General features: G+C 43.3%; 1 protein-coding gene across 1 annotated transcript; it reads left to right on the forward strand.

Moving 5' to 3' along the window:
- The first annotated feature begins 11,211 nt into the window (after positions 1-11,211).
- MEOX1 (mesenchyme homeobox 1) lies at positions 11,212-19,358 on the forward strand. The gene is made up of 3 exons (XM_005439437.3): positions 11,212-11,917; positions 17,803-17,975; positions 18,843-19,358. Exons 1-3 carry the CDS (start codon positions 11,467-11,469, stop codon positions 18,963-18,965), a joined length of 747 nt encoding a protein of 248 aa, XP_005439494.1. The 5' UTR covers positions 11,212-11,466; the 3' UTR covers positions 18,966-19,358.
- Positions 19,359-23,098: the final 3,740 nt, after the last annotated feature.

The raw sequence follows: 23,098 nt of genomic DNA on the forward strand, positions 1-23,098 counted from the left end.
GTAACCATGTTCTGAACAGCTCACAATCATCTTAGAATTAGTTTATATACCCATGTCCTGACCCCCTGCTCCATCCCATTTACTGCCTCCAACTGGTGAGCTCCCAGTTTATAGTAGAAATTCTTGTTTGGCAAACTCATTTGCCTGATCTATATATTGTTATCTGATTTTAGTAACTGTAAGTCTCACGATAAAGCAATAATTCATCCGAAGAAATAAAATGAGTCAAAGATCAGAATGTCCAAACCCAGGACAAGCCAGCTGCCAGGTGTATGGACAAGAATTGCATTTTGTTTCCACTTACATTGATAGTGGGCTGGTGACTTGCAAATACTACTGGAAAAGAGATAATTCAAAATGAATTATGAAAAAATGATCAACAATCCATTTTTCTCAGTCTCTTTCAAAACACACTTTTCCCACGTAAGATGACAGGCTGTAGAAGGGTCCCACCATACCTCCTGATTTGCTACCTGATCTTCTAAAAAGATGAAAACCAAAACATCCTCTTCATTATATTGACTTGAGAAACTTTTTCGGAATTTCCTTTAGAATCCTCTCATTTGGAAAAAAATCCTCTGGGAGGATAATCAAGCAATGGAAGAAGGAATAAGGGTAATGCCACAAGGAAGGTCAGCACATCATCTCTGCTCTCACCCCCCGGCGTGACCTGCATCTGCCAGGGGCTTTAGGTTCAGCACCCTGAAGCACTGATTAGTGTAAATTCACTTTTCACGGGCTACAGAACTTTGGATGTTTGGAAAACAGTGGAACTGGTGCACAGTTCAACGGCAGCCACAGTGAGATTGCATTTACGAGGACTACCAGTAGAGTGAGATACTCCACCGCCAGCAATTAATTCCTTCTCAGCAGAAATTACAGGGGGAAGAGAATTGGAATCTGAATTTCAATCTGAAGTTGAACAGAAATAGGTTCTCATTGCTCTAGCTCTAAGGTGTAAGAACTGACTGAACTTGAATTACGAGCTAGGATTCCATAGGACATCTTTAATACCAGAATTTATGCTGCACTCTTCAAAACTATAAAGTCCTGTGACTTTGTAGTCCTGTGACTACATTGCAAACAATAAGAATTAAAATAATACTTTTTGAACTTAGGGAAATTAAAAAAAAAAAAAAAAATCATTTCATTGTCCATAACAGTCATTCAGCATAGGAATGAATTCTGGCTGTTCCGAAAATCTTTTCCAGAATTTTATGTGTTTAATTTTACGCATTTAATCTTTTCCAAAATTATATGCATTTAATTGCATATAGTTCAGCTAGCTGCAGGGAACGAGCCCGCGCAGCGCAACGACAAAAGCAGCAGCAAAGCATGGTCTCAAGAAAAGTAGTGCAGAAATCTTAACACTGAGGAAATTGGAAAGCTTATCATGTGGCAGATAATCCTATAAATTATTTATTTATTAGGATCTCCAGAAACCTATGGGTTCCTTATTACAACAAACATCCTGAATGAAAATGTTGCACTCTGTCCTGTCTCCAAATGAACCAGGAACTGAAGTATAAGTGTAGATTTGTTAATCTATACCCACAAAAAACGATTTGAAAACGTTGAATGTTCTGTTCCTATCTGTTCCTTGGGGATGCCACGGTTCCTGTTTCTTTTGTGTGGTCTGATGAAAACAACAGATGAGTTTTGCAATCTGCCAAAAGCTGAGCTGATTTTGTGGGGTTTTTTATTTTAAAAATATTTGCCCGTCAAACTCTTTAACTGTTCCTTCGCTGAGCCTAAAAAATATTCTTGATTGAATAGAAAGCTTCTGGTGCCTTGGACCTTGTTCAGGACATTCAGCTCTTCATACATTAGCCACAACAGCATGCACAATGTAAAGACAGAGCTCATTATGTTAAAAAAAAAAAGATTTATCAAAGTTTTTGGCAGACGGTCTTTCCTGTCTTAAGGATTAATGTTGTAGCTGAGGCACTGCTTGCTTTTATGACCTTTCAAGGAAAGGATATTCCTCATCTTTACATGGCACGGGGCCTCAAGTCCAGAAAAAAAAAAACCCAAACAAAAAAACCCAAACAAAAACTGAAAGAGGAGGGACAAGCAAGGAATACAGAAGTTGGGGATCAGGCAGCGATCTTTGCTCCCTCAACGGGGCTCAGCACACAGCTGCCGAAACAACTGCACATACTTTGCCTCCTGCAACTGCTATGTCTTCAGACCTGGACATACAGTTACCTCTCTTTATTCATATTTATCTCTTAATAGTAGAGAGGAATCAAAAGGCATTGTTTTAAATTGCAGGAGACAATCCCGATTAGGTGGGAACAGATCCAAGGTGCAAGAAAAACATGGATACATCTCCCCACCCCAGAATTTATTGCATCAAATTCCTGGGTTTCAATGACAGCGGCACCACCAATTTTTTTTGAGGGTTTCATGTCATTTTTTTTAGGAACAAGGCATTGTCAGTGTCTGTCTGTCAGGGGTTCTTTCTCCAGAGAGCATTATATATAATTTTATATATATATATCTCCCCGTATAACATTGCTAGTTGCTTACTTGTCTCCTGCAGACTTCAGGGGTTTGACCATCAGCCTTCCTACCTACTTCCACAGCTGGGTGGGGTAGCAACTACCTCCTTGAGAAGAGCGAAGATAGAAACGGTAAGACCATGATAGAGCTCATTCATTCGATCTAATTATTGCAAATGCAGCGGAGTTTTTCCTGCAAGCGAACCCAACGCACCCAGGTAACTCAAGTTTGCCATCATTCACCTGTAACACCTCTCGCACCTTTCCTTCTAAACACCTTGTTGTAGCAAACACCTTGTAAGAAACATCTTGTTGTAGGAAACACGGTGATAAAACCAGCTAAAACCCAAACCAGTGATCTTCCAAACATAAAATCTTACAACTGGCAGATGAAATGTTGGGTAATGTAATTAAGCAGTTCCCATCGAGTGTTTTTTTCCTTTTAATATTTCAAACTTAAAGCTGCCCACCTCTTTCTTCTGCTTTTTGCCTCCGCCGCTCTCTGTCCTAAAATAGATTATCATGTAAGTGTCTGTGAACACATCTTGATGTTTCCTGTACCTGAAGCAGGGTTTGTTTTTTGTTTTTTTTTCACTACTGCAAAGCCATCAAATTTAATTAATACCGGAAATATTGATGTAGCGCTAAGGGAAACATTATCATTAAATCAGAAATTCTTGTGATAGTGATTTCAGCTCCCCAGCTGCTGAGCAAGTCAGACACTGAATCTCAGTCAAAATATCAGATGAGATTGTGGAAGGAAAAAAGCCTTCATCGTTCTGCTCGGTGATTTGACTGCACAGCTCCTGCGTTGGCACCAGCACCCTCCGATCTTATAGGGAATCATACGCTAAGGTCATAGAGGTGCCTTTAAAATTTTAGGGGAAAACCTGAGAAAGTTAAGGAAAGTGAAAAATTCAAGGAGGGAAGAAGAATACAAGTTGAAGACTGCAAAAAACCCACCAAAAACCAAAACCAAAACCAAACCAAAAAGGATAGATGAATTAAAACAGAGCAGTAGGGCATGAAAAGATATACATGGAGGAAAAAAGCAAGGTATTTTAAAAGAGTGTTGTGTTCACAGTGAGCATGTTATTGCATGCACTTTAATTTGTAGAAAATTAAGTAGAGAGGCTGACAAATGTGAGAATGTACAAGTGCTTTTGCAGAAAAGGCAAAGGCAAATCAAACAATCAGAAAATCACATTGGAACTGCGAATGTTACAGGCATATTGTCAGGAGAACATCAGATTCAATTTGCAAATGACTCACCATGAAGAGTTAATAGGTTGCAAATCTATTTTTTTAGTCCGTGCCTTAGCTGCTGTGGGCATGAACAAATGGGGAAGGATGCATTCTGTTCAATTTACCTTCATCTAGTTTTATTGAGACTGGAGCGACATGGCAACAATCCCAGCCTTGCACACAGCATCTGCTGAGGAGAAATTAAATGGCATAGCATGGGTTCAACCACCTCATCCGAAAGAATCCCCAAATACTAGACTGAAAGAATCCCAAATACTAGACTGAAAGAACCCCAGATACTATACTAAGGTCACTTCTCAAGATTGCCAGCGTATCGGTTTTGAATAAAGCAATAGGAAGGAAAACTAGCCAGGCAAAACTTCCAAAGTAATGCAAGAACAACACCCGTTCACCCTCCTTTGTTCAATCAGCGATTTCTAAAGGGACAGGTGAAATGGGATGTGGAGAAGAAAACCCCAGGTCATTAAATCAACGGGAACTGAAGTATTTTAATAAGCTTACTCTTGAGATCCTGCTTTTAAGCGTACCGTATTTGCAGAGCAAAGGACTCACACAGAGGAGAATGAAGTGGGTACGTTGGGTAGAGCTGTACCTGATTCTGTGGTAAGTGTAATTAATGAATCAGAAGTGTGGTAAGTGTAATTAATGCACCAGCTGATCACCTTGGTTCAATATTCTTGGTTATTAGGTGGCCTGTATGTCTCAAAGGTGCAGCGACAACATTAATCTGGGAGATTAACGGACTCACAAATTGTATGTTAACCCTTTGCTTACCAAACCATTTCTTTTGCACTATTTTATAGTTTTAGCCCATCATTCATCTTGAATGGCTTGTTCTCAAGTCATGTGCTAGGTTAAGAAGACATTAATTCCATGGGTATTCCCTTCAAATCACCTTTGTGTGCAAAGAAACCAAGAGTGTTGCAGTATGTGACAAATACATTGCTGTAAAACTCAAGAAATGCAACAGAAGCCAGGTTTAATCTACTTACGAATTTTGCAGCTGAAGCATAAAAATGATTTTATGACAAAACCATGGCCAAAACCAGATAATAGTACTGTAATTTTTTTAAAGTGTACTGTGCTTTTGGTAAAAGTCTTCAGGGCTAAAAGCATTCATTAATCACATAAGCTAAGATATTCATTATACTACTTCAAACTGAGAAGCTGGTTGTTTGGCACCTTCTCTCCAACATTATTTCTCTGACATGACATATAATTCCTGCTCGAACACTCCCTACAAACTGGTTGAAAACCTGTTCCTAGAAGTTTTGGGAGAAAAGAGATAAATGTATCATACAGCCATGATATCACTGTTACGAATAACTGATTTTTTTTTTTTTTTTTTGAGAAGGAATGCAGGCTTTCTCACTCTCCGCATCTCCTCCTCCAAATTACCAAAAACCTCATAGTGATTTCTTGCAAATACAGGCCTTTTAAACTGGACTAATTTGTCATATGGCATTACAGCAAAATGCAAATTAACATTTCCTGACTTTGTCCAATATCTCATGTCCTTCAACACAGCTCTTTACGATGTAACTCTTTAACTTTCATTGCTAGGAGATCATTTATCCCTTCTGTGTACACCGCTCCCACTAGTTCTAAGCTTTCTGCTTTTTCTGTTCTTTTATCCCTTCAGAATGACAGAGAAAACCACTAAAACGACTGATAGACCCAAGGAACCTGTCTTTGGGTTTGGCATTTGCTTTCTAATTCTCACTCCTGCTTTAGCCACCTTCTCGTTTCCTTCTCAGGTGCTCACTGCTCCGGTCCCTGCACCCCCCTCCAACCCCCCACCCTCTGCCGGCTCTCCAGCGGTGGCTCCGATGCAGCAAAGCTCTCAAGTGCCTAATTCTCCCTTCTCCCTCCTGCTTTGTGCTTCACTCTTTGGATGTTTACTACCTTAACCTGCCACATATTTTATCCTATACACCTAGACAATAATTCCTCCAGCACACTGTGTTTAGGCGCTACGTAGCCTGACAGTATAGACACCCCTTTTCTCAACACCTACAGACCAACAGTCACAACAAATGTGATGTAGCAAATTTTAGCACATGCAGTGTTCTGCAAAACCAGCGGTCGTGATTGTTATTCGCATAGATCTATCTGTGTGTAAGCCAGGCTTCAGATGAACCACAGTGTAGATGTAGCCTTATACACTGCGTTAGCTACTTAGGGATGCAAAATGAAGAACAGGTAAAGAATTCAGGAGTCCTGGCTCCTAGAATTCAACTGTAATTATAGATCACTTCCTTTTTAATAAGTAGGCCAGATCTTGTTATTAAGAAGAGAACTTTCCCTCACTGAATTGCTTGATGCCTTTATGCCTCAGTTAACCCATCTCCAAGCTTCACTGGCCAGTTGTTTCTCTCAGAAGTGAAAATGAGCTTTTTAGTTACAGAATCCTGTCAAGATCTTGGAGCTCGTCACATAGAAAATCATCTGCAGAACTGGAACAGCCTTAGCATGCGAGCAGACCCTTAGGGAGACTCGTTCCATCACTGAACGCAGGCTCCTGAGTGCTGAAAATCCTTGCTGCAGCTCTGCTTCCTACCGTGGGATGGATCTGATGGAACTCACAACAGCTGAGATCTTCCTGCTGTGTATGCTAAAGCCATTTATTCTTGAAAAAAAAAATAATTCTGCTAGCATGGGACTTCACTTTCTAAAGAACTCAGGTTGACTACGGTGGAGAAGACCATGAACGCTGGAGGCTGACTTGCCTTTGTAAGCCCACGTGCAGTTCCACGAGCCATAAGACCCACTCTCCTTATTTTCAGTTTGGTGCTACTTTCAGCCCTTTCCCTTCTCCAGGCAGACAAGCAATGGTGCTAAATCCTTGCCCGTGCAGCTCAACGGCCATGCCCTGCTGAATTCAGCAGATGTCAGCTGGACTAGTCAGATGCAGGAGGTACCACGTCCCCCGTTCCTGCCTCGGGTCATCCTGGCTTGAGCTGTAAAACGGAGCTACGGTTGCTGACTACAGGTCTACTCCTTCAGCCTCAGGAAAGCTATTTAACTTGTTTCTGCCAGGTAAGAATAAGAACTGTAAATATTCATAAAACAGGTCTGCAAAATGCCCCTGAAAATAAACTTCAGAGATGCTAGGTATTATGATCCATTCTTGTAATATTTTAACATGCCAAAAATGCCTAGCAGATGAAGCAAGCCCAGGGCTGGCTCCCCAGTCTTTTATTTAGACTCCCCGTCCTCCTCTTTCCCTCTTTATGTGTCAGTGCCAACACATTTTTTTCATTTCACAGTCTCCTGAAAGCAGGAAAAATGTGAGATTGCCAAATGACCCATCCTACGCGTGAGAGCAGCTCAAGGAACGGTCAACGACGATTTTTCCTCACGTCGCAATGACTTGTGTGCAGATGACTTCCTAACAGAGTATCGAAGTATCTCCAGGAGCATCAGCTGTGCCAACAAGTGTCATCTTGTACCACTACCAGTGAACTTACCACCGGGTCTTTGCTGATACAGCAGCTTCAGGCAGCAGCGTAAATTTTTTTCTGCTCCATTTCCCAATGTCTTGCTACAACAGCTTTTAGCCTGACATCACATGAATTCTTTGGGGAAATGCTGCGGTTGGGCAGATAGACAGCATTGGGAAGTGTTTGCAAGGGAGGTTCTAGGCATAGGGGAGCGCAACATCTCGTACGTTCTCCCTTGGAAACGGAGCTTCACGTTCTTACAGTGCTGCAGTTCCCTTCAGAAATCGTTCTTCTCTGAGAGAGCCTGGACCACCAACCCCAGCTTGGTGCTGGTGAATGTTCATTCCTAGCTTGGAGAGAAGTCAAAGCACCACAAACATGATTAAGAAGCTACAGAGAAGTCTAAAATACATCTGGCTTGTGTTTAGGCTGGCTTATCGTAGATAGCACAAGTTTTTAAAACTTGCTTGAATAATTGGTCTTCACCTGCGCGGCACCAACAGGTTGTTACTCCGAATAATAAGATGGAGCCAGTAAAAGTGAGATCGGAGTCTAGACACTAGAAAAGAGTGAAGAATTGTTTTCCCCAAAGAGAAAGTGGAAGACTGAAACTGTGACAGTTCATAGAGCCGTTTGAGTTGGAAGGAACCTTAAAGACCCAAAGTTGTCAAAATGTAGTCCCAACCCCCTGCCATGGAGGAGCCACAACATCTCTGGGCAACCTGTCTGTGTCTCAGCACCCTCCCAGTTAGCCGGCCCCGGGCAATAGCCTAGAAAATGGCACGGGCACAGGCTGCCCAGAGGAGCTGTGGACACCCCCTCCCTGGAAGTGTCCCAGGCCAGGCTGGACGGGGCTTGGAACAACCTGATTTAGCAGTTTTTCCACCCCTGCCCATGGCAGAGGGGCTGGAACGAGATGATCTTTAAGGTCCTTTCCAACCCAAACCATTCTGCGATTCCATGGAGATGGTTAGTAGAGAGCAATAAAGCAGCTACCTGAGACTAACAAACTTTTTCCATCTTTAATTTCTGCAACTAAGCAGCAGCTTCCTGAATGCAGTATCAGCTAGTTGTTGCTCTCCAGCTTTCTTTCATCAGTGCTAAAACATGCAACGGAGTTAATAACAAGGGTTCTTCCACGTACAAGGCATCGCCCAGTCTTGGTCTAGTACCCACATGGAGGAAAACTTTCCCAGTTACTTCAGTCGGGTGCATGGCACTGTTTGGGATTTATTAAAAAAAGTTTGGAGAGCACTATTTTTTAGTGGGTGTTATTAATTTGCAATTTAGTATCTCATAAAATTTCAAGAGTAGACCTTGGTGCCTGGAGTTTTCTCCACGAGATGCAAATTTTTCTTAGACTTCTGACAAGCTGGTGTCTCTGTTGTTCAGCCAAATGTTCCTTTGCCATGTGATCAGAGTAAAACCTGTCCATCTAAGAAATCACTTTGGATTTCAGGTGCAGACACAATTGTACTGGGTCAGGTGCAGCAAAAGCGGAGTGGGAGCAGGGCTCCAGCCCCAGAGAGCATCTCTGTCCCAAGAAATGGTGCAAGCGTGAAGGTGATTTAGAACAGGGCTATGCAAAAGTGGCATGGGATGGTTCGGGTCTGTCTTCATTGAGAAAGAAAGTCGCCTTGCCAGGAGGAGAGAGGTGAAGGCAGGGTGCAGCTTCTGTCATTTCCCCCTCCCCAAGTTATGCGGTTACTGTGCCAGGTCTCAGAGGCTTCCCAGTCCGTGAGGCAGCTGAGAAATGAGCTCCTGGAGGGGTCACAGGAGGAACCGACCGAAAGCCCAAAGATAAACCCCACTGTCCCAGCCTCTGGCTCATTATGGAAGCATTCATTACGAAACCCCATCTCCATCAGTGCTGGTTTTTCCTCCCTGCCGCAGTGCTCGCCTGAAGAGATGTTGACTTTACGAAGGTTAAAAGGTGGCTGCCTCAGCCAACAAATGGGGTTTAGCAGGCGGGGAGGGTTGTTGTTCTTTCTCCCTTCAGGAAGGAGGTGTCAGGAAGATGCCGAGGTCAGAGGCCCCCGCTGAGGCGCTGAGGGACAGCACCAGCTGTGGTGGGTGCGGGAGCCCCGCACGGGGGTTCTCACGCCTGGGGAGGCCAGGCCGTCTCCTTTTCCCACAGCTGAGCTTGCAGGAGCAGCAGTGACAGCTCTGCTGGGAAAACAGCATCTGAGCGGTTTAACCTGGAGTACCAAGTGATGCCCGACCTCTGCCCGGAGCTCCTGGGCATTCCCGAAGGGAGCCCAAAGCTACACCTGGCTGAAGGGGACACCAGACCAACAGGCAAGCCTCCCTCCTCTCCCCCAAGTACATGTGCAAGGACATAAACGTTGGCATAATTAGCTAGGTTGTTTTGTAAACTGAAAAACAACAGACCCAGGCTTGAATTCATACAACCTCCTAATAACCCACGAGACTGAAGCGAGCGGGGGTGATACACATGAAAACACACACGGAGAATGAAAATGAAATGCTTTGCATTGGCAAAAAGTTCTGGCTCTTAGATTCTGCCAGTGCCCTGAACATTTGCATATATATAAATTCAGTAAACCTGGCCTTTCAGAAAAAAAAGAATTGGGGGGTTTTCCTCCTGCCGGTGAGCAAGAAATATATTTTAATGTTTATTCTCGAACAACACAGCAACAGATTTAAATAGTTAGGATAATTCTTCCTAGTGAATGGATTGGGCATCAGATATTTAGTATTTTTGCAAGAATCTCACAATAGAACAGAATTTGATGTTCTTGTTCAGAAAGACCCAGGCTAAACCCACTTGATTTCTTGGAAAAGGCCAAGCTCTAAGAACCAATTGATATATCAGGATAAGCACAATTTATTTTTTTTTGTTTTGTTTCACTTGTTGCCTTGAAACGTTACAATTCTGAATTATACAGAAGCCAAATAAAAGTATCACTTAAGCCCCTGTGACAAACTAAGGCTGTCCATCTGTTAAATCTCCGTGTCTAGGAGAGAAAACCACAAACCTCAGCACAAATGGTGGGAGGAGTGAAGGAGGGTGCACACAGTGTGGAGCAAGACCTAGGGGAATAAGTCTTGGAAACACAGATTATGGAAAGATGGAATACATGCACGCATAAATTGTCCTTAAAATCATGGAGAAGAACCCTGAGAGAAGTTGCAGGAACTGTAGCGTAGCAGGGTTTGGATTCTGAACTGCCACGCTTCTGTGGAAAAGGGATTGAGAACAGATTCCCTGTTCATGTCTTTTCAACTCTGATGGCTCTAGGGTCGAAGAATCTGCTTTCTGTTAGGAAAAACTATAAAACTTTCAACAAAAGATGAAAAACATGTCTTGCATTGGCATAGAAGCAGAAGATTTCCTCACAGGAAGGAGTGGCATATTGAAAATTCCCTGGAAAGTAGAATTCAGAAAGAATAACCGCCACTGGCAACAACCCCCAACTCTCAGCGAATACATGTTACAAAGCTAACAAAACAAACAGAAAATCACTCAAAACCTTGCATGTGTGCAAAAGCCAGGTTTAATACTTTTTTTTTTTAAGCTTAGGATTGGGCCTTAAATTATATATAATCAGTGAAGTCCTTCCTTACTTTATTTCCCACTTTAGTTCTTGAAATTTGGCATCTGTTGAATTCTGCATTAGGGCTTTTTCCAAATCCAAGACTTGGGGAATTTTGTTTAACAGCGCAATAAAAATAACTTCATAGTGTTACGGGGAAACATTAAAGCCTTTTTTTTGGTGTGTGTGTGCTGCTTTTTCCCTTTAAAAAAAAAAATACAGGCATTGTTTCTTTAAAAGGCTCCATCTGCAAATCCCATTAGACGTGCATATAAGGTTTCAGATGATTAATAGTTGCCTGCTTTGCTTTGGTTGGAGGGGCTGAGCACATGTATGTTAACCCCTCCCTCCCCTCTCTCACATTTCACTCCCCAAACTTGACACTCTCTCCCCAGCCCGGTCTTTAAAAAAGTGGTTCCTGCCCAGCACTTTGCAAGGACGCACGCTGCAGCCCTTGGGAAGCGATTCGGGAGCATCGCTGCCTCGATCCGCTTCTTCCAGCCAGGATGATGAAGATGCTTAGAAGAGTTCCCGAAGTAACCAACCTGCAACAGCACAAACCCCACAGACAAAGCGTTGTTTAGGGAGGTGATCCCTTTGGTAAAGTTGGGAAGACCTCCTCCCTGCTCCTCTTCCCATTTTGAAGCCCGGTATAAGCAGCCAGGGCCACTGGCGTGTGGACAGGATCGGAAGCAGATGGATCCCCCCAGCAGCAGCTGCATGCGCAGCCCCCAGCCTCCTGCCCCGCTCTGGGGGTGCCTGCGGAGCACCCCCACGGATGTCCCCGCAGCGCCGGGGCTGAACCACTACCCGCCGGCACCGTTCTCCTTCCATCAAAAATCAGACTTTGCTACTTACTCCGATTTCTCCCCCTCCTGCCTGCTGACCGCTCTCCACAGCTTCCCGCAGGAGGAGCGGGCGTTGGGGGAGCAGCACCCCTCTTTCCAACACCCCGACTGGCATTTTGCAGCAACCGAGGCCAGGAGACGCCTAAATCCAGGACTGGCCTTGGGTTCTGGGGAGGCAGAAGGCAGCAGCCCCAATCTAGTGAGCGCGGTGGTGGGTATGGATGAAGATGATGAGGTGCCCATAAACGCTACGAATGGGACTGAGAAAAAGTCATCCAAAAGGAAAAAGGAAAACTCAGGTAGGTCGTATGGAATCAGGGTTGTGGGGTAGCACAGGCTGTGGAGTGAGAGCACCTGTAAGATTAGGAATTAAGACGTCAAGCTGATGAGGAAACGAGTTTTTAAATTTTGCCCGGGGAAATAACAACACTGAAACGAAGTGGCTTATTCTTTGATGACCTCTGCTGTCTGTATTTCACTCCTGTGGATCTTGTTTACTGAACGGGCATTTACTGAACGGGCATTTTACTCATCAGCACAATGTACGTTGCTGGGAATCATATGGCACGTATACACTGAGCTGAAAGTCCTGGGATGCGGAGTTACACGCTGCATACCTGCCATATCTCCAGGCTTAAGAGAATGGCAGTCAAGGAGCAAAGATCCCTCATCTTGAGCTGCCTGTGCCAGGCAGAATTTTTATCCTAGGGTTTTGACATCTCGGTTTATGGGAAGAAGTACACGATGCAAAGTCTCCCTTTAGGTGTAAATTCTATTTGGCCTCACTAAGTAGTAAATGGTTTTACCTCCTAACAAGGAGGTGCTAAAAGTTTCCTGTCGGTACCATGTCCAACAATGCAGAAAATGTAGTTTTCATTATGTCATCCTAGTTGATAAAACACATTCTTGTGATGTGCATTATTCAATAATTTCATAGTTATATAACCCCCGATCCACTGCTGTCTCAAATCTAGATGTGAAATATGCATAAAATTGTTTTCTCCTAAGCCGTCAAAAATTAAGATGCTTAGATGCTTTCATTTGCTGCAGTATTCATTTACAAGCTGCAGTGTATTTTTCCCCACAGCACTGCTACAAAACGAGGAGTATTTTCCAGTATCCCCATTTTACAGATGGACAGCACAGCAACAAAAGTATTTATTTACTTTTAGCTTTCACAGGTTAGCTACAGAAGCCGCCTCTAATCCAACTTTCATTTCTCCGGTTTGCAATTTAAACAAAACACTTGTATTCACGCTCTTGCTGTCACACAGTTAGTCCTAATCTCTGCTCTCTTCCAATAGGAATAGGCTGTCAGGGAACACTTAAATAATATTCAAAAACTCTTGATGACCAGAATCTACTCCCTTCAGTTATCTGTTTTTTCTTTATAAACACAGCTTTGTAGAATTTAAATTAAATTCTATTACAAAAAAAAAAAAAAACCAAACAACCCAAACAAAAAACACGTTTGGGGCAAAAAATTTCCCCGAAATCCAAATGCAATGACTTTTTAAAAAAATAAAATGAAAGTAAATAATGCTTTCTTTAAACATTTGCTAGTCAAAGGTAAACAGCGTATTTCAGTATACTTGGGTTAGAGGGGTGGTCTTATTCTTGGAGAGATTGATGCCAAAGTGCATCTCCCTGCTTTAAGGCAAATATTCCTTCTATTCTCTGTTACCAGCACCCTTGTCACCCTCCCTTCATGCTCGCTGCTGTCCCCCACACTTTCCCTTTCAGGGGAGCTGTAAGCAATGACACCGCTGGAAATCACGGTGTCTCCTACCTTCTAGCAACTGTCGCTGTCTGTACAAGCTGTTACTCCAGCAAAGGCAGAATATGAAAACATCCCAAAGGGGGCTCCGTGGCTTTTCATTTCACTCCCTCCTTTCTTTTTTTCCTTTTTCTTTCTGCTTACCAGGCAGCAGATGGAATGATGCGATACTCCTCCTGCCAGCTTTGCCTTCCTTCTGTCCCCAGGCCAAATAAAGCAAACGAGGGCAAAGTCTATGAGCAATTTTATCGTGATTTCCTTTGCTTTTACAGCGGTTCCAGAAATGCAGCTGGACACGTCACATACTGATTGTTTATTCTAAGTAGAACATAAGTCTCCTCTCTCCTCTTGAGAATTTTCCTTAACTGCTTTTAAAAAATAAAAATAAAATTAAATTAAAAAATAAAAATTAAAATAATAATAATAAAAAAAAAAATTCTAGGTACCCAGAGCCTTCTCCTCAGAGACTGGGCTAGTAAAGAAAAATATACTGAATTCATTTGAAGAAAAACCCTATAAAATAAACTATTTATTTTAATTGGTGCCTTATCCACCACAGTTTCACCTGAACTGCAATATAGATACAGCATTACTGCGACTTGTACTCGTGTGTGCAAAAACCTTTGGTTCTTGTGAAAACCATAGTTATTACAAGTTATACAGATCTTGGACCATGGCTCTTTGCAACACATTCTGAGAAAAGTCTGAGAGAGGCATTTATTTTAGACAAATAAGCAGAATGGTGCAAAAAATACTAAAAAAGCTTGTCAATCCTTAAACTTGCTTTGAAGCACTGATGTATTACAAACATTTGAGGAATATGGCAATAACAATAGTGGCATCTAGTCCAAGTACTCGTGGATAAACACGCACACACCTTTCCATTTCTCTACAGGCTCCTGTGATTTAGGTTGCCCTGTTTAGGTGCCCGCAGGTAGAAGTTCACCTTGCGCTGGCTTTCATGGCTGCCCCTCCTCTCCATCCACAAGCCACGGCCGTTAACGTTTGCAAATAACGTTTCAGTAAAGTGGCTGTCTGTCCTAAATAGTACCTATGTTATCACACACCTGAAGTCCCCAGATCTCCAACAACAGCTCTGCAACACCTAGTAGGATTCAGGCAGCTGTACTGAGTGTGAATGAAACAATACAGACTGTTAGCAAGGCTGCAGCAGAGATGGGAAAGCAAAAACAGTGTGCAATGATTCCCTTAACGACGTTAACCATACGATATCCATACGATGTCCTTGACTGAAGAATTCTGGAAAGGTTTTTATATTCAAATGCGCAAAGCTGATCTGCATTTCTACCTGCCAACCTTTCCCAGCTTTGCACTAACTGTAAAGAGGATTTTCCAAGCTTGCAATTCCCCTTCACAGTTGCGGTAGCACAAAAAGCCTTTTTTTTTAAAAAAAAAAGAAAAGCGTAGGTAAGAGCAGATAGCAGCAGTTAACCTGAAGAGGACCGAAAAGCAAAGAATTGGCAAGTCTCTGACCAGTTTGAAGGGGTCTGGGTGCAGAACGTCGTGTGTCATAGCCCTCCACGCAGCCACTGCTGAGCATTATTCCACAAGGTGCACGCTGGAGTAACTTCTGGATGCTTTATTATCAGCTGCCAAATGAATCCACTATTGATGAGGTCACTTACTTGGCCAACGTTTCCCGATAGCTTTCGGAATTTTATGTTGCACTGCAGCAAAATCTATCAGCGTCTTGCTACTCAATTTAAGCACTTAGAATAAATACGCCCTCAAAGCCTTCAGCATGGGGGACAAAAGCGACGTGGTGCAGTTGCTTCGGATTTTTTGCCAGTAGTTTGCAGAATAACAAACACCAGGTGCATCGATCCAGGCTGTGGATCACCACAAACATCTATCAGGCAGGCTGGATCCTCCACGCACAAGCGCCAGCACCCTCTGTGGTGCCCAAACCCTGTGTCTGCACCGTGCAGAGTCCTCGTGCTTTCCTCCAAAGCGTTAGTTGTTAGTAGACCAGTCCGAAACGGTGAGGGAGAGTAAGAACTACACCGTGAGAGCTGATCCTGATTCAGTTACACTAGATGTAAGCACAAAGCAAAGCCAGCTTCTGCTGCCCAGCCCCCAGTGCTGGATTCAGCCCCTTGTTTTGCAGGGAATGGGCTGCCCCTTCATTCACACGTGTACGGATTGGTGCCTGCCACAGGTTTTGTTCTGGAAACTTCATAGCATAGGGAGATGGACCATTTGGGCACGTATTCTGCTGCAGCCCTTGGGAAAGGCTCTTGGGTTCATGTCAACCACACATGGAATGGAGGGACCCTGGCAGTACGTGTGCTTCATGGCAGGGACACAGATGTCCCTGTCATTCCCAAGCAGTTTTGTCTGGTTTTGTTGTGCTTTTTTTTAAAAAAACTATCAGTGCAGGAGGAAAATCTTTCCAAGCTAATTCATCCTTTCACACCAGATTTGCCATTTTCCGCATTCTGTTGTCAAAACTCTGAAGCAACTAAGCCCTATTTCCAACTTTTTTTTGGAAATAAAAAGCAACAACCTATTTCCAACACCACAAAACCTCCAGCCATGAATAATCACATCTCTTTACAACACCCTGTGGCATAAAGCCTGGATGACCAGCTCCAAGCTCCACATCCTCTGCTCCCAGCAACACTTGGCTATTTAAAATTATTCATGTTGGGGTTTTGGAGGTGAAAATAGGTGAAACTGCCCCTTCGGAAGGATGTCCTCACAGGGCTCACTGGCGAGCTCATGTGCATGTTCAGGTTATATTAGCTAGTTTTATTCCAGATTAATTTGACAGAGGTGGCTTTAGTCCCTGCAATGTTATGGGAATTGGAGAGCTGCTTCACCCTGCCGTGGGTTTGCTGGGGGAGCAGAGACGCCCAGGGGGAAGCTCTGGAGATCAAGGCTCCCAAAGCTGGTGGCAAAAGCATGGGGAGCAACTCCTGGGGTTCTCTCCTCATACTTTCCCCAACTTTATTTGGGCATTTTTGAAGTATAAGTAGCAGGAACAACGTTGATGAAAACAAGACTGATTTCCTCATAGTGGATAGCAGTACAGCTGCAGCCTGTCACACACTGGTCCCTGTGCACATCATCACTAATGGGACCTGTGTTTGAGTTCTGTTTCTCACGGATGGAGCCAAGATCAGGTCAACCATGAAGCCTACAGCCACACATCTCAAATTTTTCCAGCTTTATTACTTTGGCAACCAAAGGGACATCTAGAAGATGCTGCTGCCTGTCCAGCTCATTGCTACAATTTCGTATATCATTTCTATGTAGAAATATTATGCTAGGACACACAGAACTTCATGGCACACTGGTTGCACACAAAAATTGAGTAATTAATCCTCAATATAATGAAAAAACCTACCAGCATCTTCAGTTCAGGGAATCTAGCCAGGCACAGGAGCAAGAGGTGAGAAAAGGGTCAAGGAACGTGTAAAACTGACTCCCTGACAGATGGGCAGTTTGGGTTTTGTTCACTGAAACAAGTGCTTTTCTCCTTGCATTGCTTGGAGATTCTTCACAAGCAAGATTTAAAAATGCAAGAGAGAAAAGAAAAAGAAAAAAAAAGGAAAAAGAAAAAAAGAAAAAAGAAAAAAAGAAAGATTGCCACAGTCTTAGGCAAAGTGACTATTTGATTTTTGGCTTCACTGGTGCAGCATCCCTTTGGCTATGGCTTGAAATTTGTCTTTGAAATAGGCAGCCAAGTGCAGAAATAGCATAAAAGGTTGTTTCAGGGCAGCACAGCGACAAGGATGATGACAAGGACGATACTGAGGCCAGTCAAGCACACAGACACCAGATCTCCTTGTGGTTCTCATTCAGCAAGGAGCAGAAGCAGCTCGAAGCCTGGGGTATCATGTGCCAATTCAAAGAACGCTGGCGCTCTGGTCTTGCTTGTTTTACCACGTTGCCCCCACACCCACACAGCATTCCCAGGCCGTACACTGGCTTAGGGGGTTTGCTCAGCACCTTAAACCCAGCACCAAAGACCATCACCACGCACCTTACACGTTGTATACACCAGGTGCAGTCTTTGCTGCCCATTGCTTGGGAGATCAGGAGAGAGTGGTAACACGTATATAAGGAATGAAAGTAAAGATGCGGGGAAGGAAACTTTGGAGGCAATTAGGGCAAGGAACAACTACTCCCTTCCCATAGCTTCTCATTTCTGACGTTGCACACCCACCCCACCCTGACCCTGAGCTCTCCCACCTTCCTCCAATGCCACCACCACCGATAAACCACACGGAGCTCAAGGAGCATAACATAACAGTCAGAAAAACTTTGATTAGTTAATATGTATATATGATATAAAGTAGTTTATATCAGACCTCTGCAATACACATGTTCCCACAGATCGATGTAACTACAAATTACATGCCATGTGTGCTTGCCTCTTAGAAAACCAGAACACGAGCAACAAGGCAGAAACAAGCAGCAAATCCCGGAAGGAAAGGACAGCTTTCACAAAGGAGCAGCTACGGGAGCTGGAAGCTGAATTTGCCCACCATAACTACTTGACAAGGCTCAGGAGATACGAGATAGCTGTGAACCTGGATCTCACCGAGAGACAAGTACGTCCCGACCCCCCCTCCCGCCTCCCAGCTTCACCTTCCTCCCCCACAACTTCTCCCTAAAGCTAAAAACCAGATATGTTACTCAAGGGTGTACTTTTGCAATGGCACAGAGGTATTTTAATACAAAGTCTCCACATTCTTATAGAACACATTCATTACAAATTTCTGTAATTAGGTAATAAGTGTAATTATGTTTATCTGAACTCAAGACACATTTGGGAATAGCTGATACTTACTGAGTGTTGTTTACCACCACTCGTTGGTACATACTGATACGTCAAGGCTTACAGGTGGAATGTGAATATCACCTTCGACTGCAATTACCAGGAAATTATTTCCATGATATATGTCTGATACCTGCATTCTTCCCGGGTCAGGTAGCATTTTAAGGTGATAAGGAAAGACAAAAATGCAGAGTTCTGTGGAGAGAGAGATTCCTCTTCTCTCGTTGTGATTGCAGTCGGGGTTCCCTTATCGAAGCTTAGTGGACAATAGAGGATTTGCTCAATTAAGTGAAGCAAATCACAATTCCTGAAGCATTAGATTGGATGGACTGGATGTTAAAAGATGTTAGATGCACCGTGCCCGTTGGATTGACATGCCTGGTTGACAAAGACAGATTCCAGGCAAAGCACTTGTGCTACCTTTGCAGGTCTCAGAGAAACATCTGCCAGGAACAGTTGAGGAAGAATTAATTGTTCCTGCCTTTTTTAGAGAGATGAATTACCTAAACTTGTGAGGTTCTTTTCCCCTTTTCTCCTAGAATCCCACAAAACATCTGTCTACTGGTAGGCACCTGTGCGTAGGTCTGCTTATACACCTCAGATTAAGGCAAGAAGTAATTATTTCCTTTTTATCACTCAGGTCAAAGTATGGTTTCAAAACAGAAGAATGAAGTGGAAACGCGTTAAAGGTGGGCAGCCAGTGTCCCCACACGAACAAGACACAGAAGACGTGGACTCTGCTGCCTCTCCCAGCTCTGACTAGTCTTTACAGCAATGGGAGAGGAGCATGGAGCAAGCAGATGATCAGAAAGTGGGTGCAACACTGCTCGGGGTCAGCCACCCCACGAGATGATCCTGCCTGCGAAGCCCATAGCCCTGAGCCTTTAGAAGGTGCCTGATGCTCTGGGTTAACGAGGCAATTGAGGAACGCAAGGGGAATAAAGCCAAAGGAGGGCACGATTTTGATTTTTATCTGAATGAATTTAACTCTCTCTGGAATTGCCTTACTACCACAGATGTGTCTTTAGAAAAAAGAAAACCTGAAAATAAAGCAAGAGTAATGTTGTCCAGGCTCTCAAACATCAGAGAATGCAGGCTGTCAGTCAGTTTTTGCAACAGTATTTGCATCCAGCCTTTCCCCAGCCACATCTATTCATTCTGCACTTGGACTTGACACATTTTCCTTGTGCCTTACTTTAAGAGAAATAAAGACTTTGATAGCCACTGTTGGTTTTTTTTTCTTGCATTAAGAATTGAACACTTGTATGGCTAGGCAGTAAGATTACAAAATAAAAAAAATTGAGACCAAAAGTGTAGACACAGAATTCTGCTTACCAGTTTCGGAAGAGGTGGCACTGAGAGTCCAAGAGGACACGTGCATTGTTGATGGTAGCAATTTGCAGAGGGAGATTTTTTCCAAGCTCACCATAAATCCTGAAATTAAATTTCTAGATCTCAATTGCAAGTATTTTTTCCAAGTAGTCATTACTAAACGTCACAGCAGGTACAGCAGAGATTAAGCTCTCAACACAATAGCTATCACTATTTTGTTTTTGACATTTGAATCTATTTAACTAAAGGAAAACTACTCTTTGGTGCTGCATTTCTTTTGGATTTATGGAATCTCTCTAGAAACCCACAGTTTTCTTTGTGAATTCAGGATTGTCAGGGGAAGCAGAAAGCAATGTTATCTGGAGTGATTTTGCTCCATTTACTGTCTACAAATTCTTATTTAATTTTTCATTGGAGACAAAACTTTCCTTCAAACATGTACGCATGTATATTTAAGTTACATATAAAACCATCTGCTAATCTAAGTATTTTGTGGATTTACACTCATTGCTTGCTGTCTTCTAAATCAGTATCCGAGTTTACGAAATTTACAGTTAAGTGACCAACTTGGCCCTTTTTACAAACTTTCCATTAATAGGTTATTTTTTGTGAATTTTTTTTAGTGTTTGCAACTTATCAAATACTTCCTTCAAACAAATAGTATCTGCACTTTTCAAAACACATAAATATATTGTGCCTTGACAGTCTGAAGATAGCAAGAGACTTTACCAGCCATCTGTAAAGCCACTAAAGCTGACGCAGCCAACTGCCCATACTTCTAATATAAATAATATGCAAAATATTCCCATACAGAACCATAAACATGGTACCACCAGAAGTCTGGAGAACACTTTGACTTGACATTTTCCCCCCTTTCAGCCAAAACTTGTAGGATATCAAATTATGAAGTTTTAGAAAAGCATAGTATCCGTTTCCATGCCTTTCATCTTTTTATTTAATGTACTAATGCCATACTTTAAACAGACTTTTACACTAGCATATCACATTGTGACTATAGAGAATACTGAAACTTCCGTTTCAATATTTACAAGGTAACTATTGTTGGCAGCTATGGTATACGCTCTTCCTTTCACCTCAATCCGATGCATTTTTATCGGGGTTTAACGTGGACTGCAGATCTGCTGGATTTAAAATTGCATAGCTGGGTGATAAGTTTATAAAGTTACCTGTGGTTATTCCACTTGTGAAAGACCTCAAAATTGATACATATCAACTTTTTTTTTTTTTTTTAGCAGAGATGATGCATTCTTTCCAAAGAGCTGATCACTGTATCTACTAAGAAAATACATCCATTACATTCCTCCTTTAACATTTCCAAACCCTATTTGATAGATGAAAAAACAGACAGTTTAGAGCATGCATTTTTGCAAAACCAATTAAAAAATAAAGAGTTGTTTTTTAAAAGAAATTATTTTAAAATAAACTCGAGTAGTGAAAAGCTGTAGAAGGTATCCTCCACTTCAAACCCAGTAGGTGGAACAGAGAAAGGAAAATCTCTCATTTAAAAAAAAAAAAAAATAAAACAAAAACCACAAAGTGAAGATCGAGAATTCTTTCAGTCTTCTGTGGCGATGATGCAACATCGAGATGTCCTTAGTGATGCAAAGAAGAAAGAAAAATGGCATCGCTGATGTTCCACAGGGTCTCTGCACCAATGGTGCTGGATGCCCGGGCAGGTGAACCTCATGGGTGCAGGCACCGGGGGCATTGCCCGCTCCTCTCCAGCCAGCTGGACAGTCAGCAAGCACCATTACCTCTGGAGAGAACACCCGTCTCTGCAAAAAACCCGGGCACTTGGTCACCATAAGCTTAAGCGAACGCTGCATTTAATGCAAATTAAAAATCAATCTTCAGTTAAAATAATTTGGAGCATGCGTGCCCTCTCTCCAAGCTACACCTACCCATGTCCCTTCAGATCTGGCACAGCAAGGTGACCCTCTGATTCCTCCCAGGACGTTTGTGTGTGGCTGGTACGACACTGGGATGGGTGACCTTGCAGGCAGGAGGTTACGGCCAGCTCCCAGTTACACCAGCAGCCGTAAGCGGAGGCACACCATGGCAGAGCACTGTCACTTGGGCCACAAACCTGATGGTAATAACAGGTTAATAACCTCACTAGTCAGGTTATGTAAAACTCTTTGGTTAAAGCGTTGCCTTTGGGCAGACGAGATGTAACTTCAGGAGCAGAAAATGTGGCTCTGCTTCAGCCTTCGAGGAAACCTCCAACCAGACTCACCAGTCCAGCTCCTGGCAAGCACTGAAGCCATCCCTGTGAAGACCTCTGGTGCCAACTCCGGCACCTACGCTCATCCCCAGGAATGCAAAACACGATGGGTCAGGAGTTCCTTGTTGTTGTAAGCCCTTAAGGCAATTAATTACACCCCGTGGATCACCCTGCTGCCACCTCCCCTTGGCAGTTAGCAAGCTGCGGGGGCAGGTTATTTTGCGATGAAAAGTTTGGGGCTCTTGGCTACCGGCATAAACCAGAATCAGCTCCTCACCCAGAAAGAAGGCTAATAAATCTTCCCTTTCGAGGAAGCTGTCAGCAGGAGTATATTGCATCCTCATTCACTTAAAAGCTCGTCGATGGCATCTCGGTCCACAGCTGTCATTACCACACCAAAACAGTTCTTGCTCTGGCTTTAGAGAAATAAGGAACGAGTCACCTGCGAGATCATTTTATGCTCAGGCAGTTTCTGCATGAAACCATCTGCTTCTTCTAAGACTTTAGTGCTTTGTGAAGGAACACTTCACTCCTGACATCAAAGCGTTTGACCCCTGAACCTCTGGTGCCGAGAATCTTGCAGGCAAAGTCTGTCGCCTGGGAGCAAAAAAATCTCTGACCTGCAATTGTTTTTCACAGAAATACACATCAGGCTTTATTCTCCTCGCAGAAGGGAAGGAAGCTACCTGGGGATGTTTGGCAATGCTTCCCAGCCCTGATTCTCGATAAATAATCTGAGCACACCAGCATCCACATCACGTCGGGAAGGGCTGGCAGCTCCTCCACGGGGAGCATGTGGGGGCAGAGGAGCTGGGCTGGCTGCCCTGTAAGGGCAGTGCCAACACCCCCTGGGAACTGGGATTGCTGGATAAACACAAAAATAAGTGCTGAAGCCCTTTGTATCCGTGCTGCCTCCTCTAAATAGAGAGGCACTGCCCTTTGAGTCATAGATTTTATGGATATTTTATCTATCCAGCCAGATGCCAACACAGCAGAGCCCCGAGCTTGTTTTACACAGTTTCTGTTCCCCACGACTCCTCCATCGTTAGCCCTCCGTTTCTCCGCATCCTCCAACAGCATCAAGTTAGTGACTTTTTCCAGTCAAAGGAGCCATACTTGGACAACTTAAAAATAACCCAAAGGTGACTAAGAAAGCACGTACCTCGTGTCTGTACACTTGATGAAGTCTTAAGACAGGTCTACCGTTGACAGTTTCAGTTCCAGCAGTCAGGAGATACCGCAACACAAACTAGCAAGCAGCAAAAAAGCTTTACCATTTATCAGACTCTACTGTCCATGCTGATTCTCCATCCTCCAGA

The sequence above is a fragment of the Falco cherrug genome, chromosome 20 (assembly GCF_023634085.1).
Source record: "Falco cherrug isolate bFalChe1 chromosome 20, bFalChe1.pri, whole genome shotgun sequence".
Taxonomy (NCBI): domain Eukaryota; kingdom Metazoa; phylum Chordata; class Aves; order Falconiformes; family Falconidae; genus Falco; species Falco cherrug.

What these genes read in the sequence shown, in the direction of transcription:
- MEOX1 (XM_005439437.3), top strand. Translation starts at nt 11,467, where the DNA reads ATGGATCCCCCCAGCAGCAGCTGCATGCGCAGCCCCCAGCCTCCTGCC. An exon ending in AAGGAAAAAGGAAAACTCAG is followed by an intron (nt 11,918 to 17,802) that starts GTAGGTCGTATG and finishes CTTGCCTCTTAG; the next exon opens with AAAACCAGAACACGAGCAAC. An exon ending in TGGATCTCACCGAGAGACAA is followed by an intron (nt 17,976 to 18,842) that starts GTACGTCCCGAC and finishes TTTATCACTCAG; the next exon opens with GTCAAAGTATGGTTTCAAAA.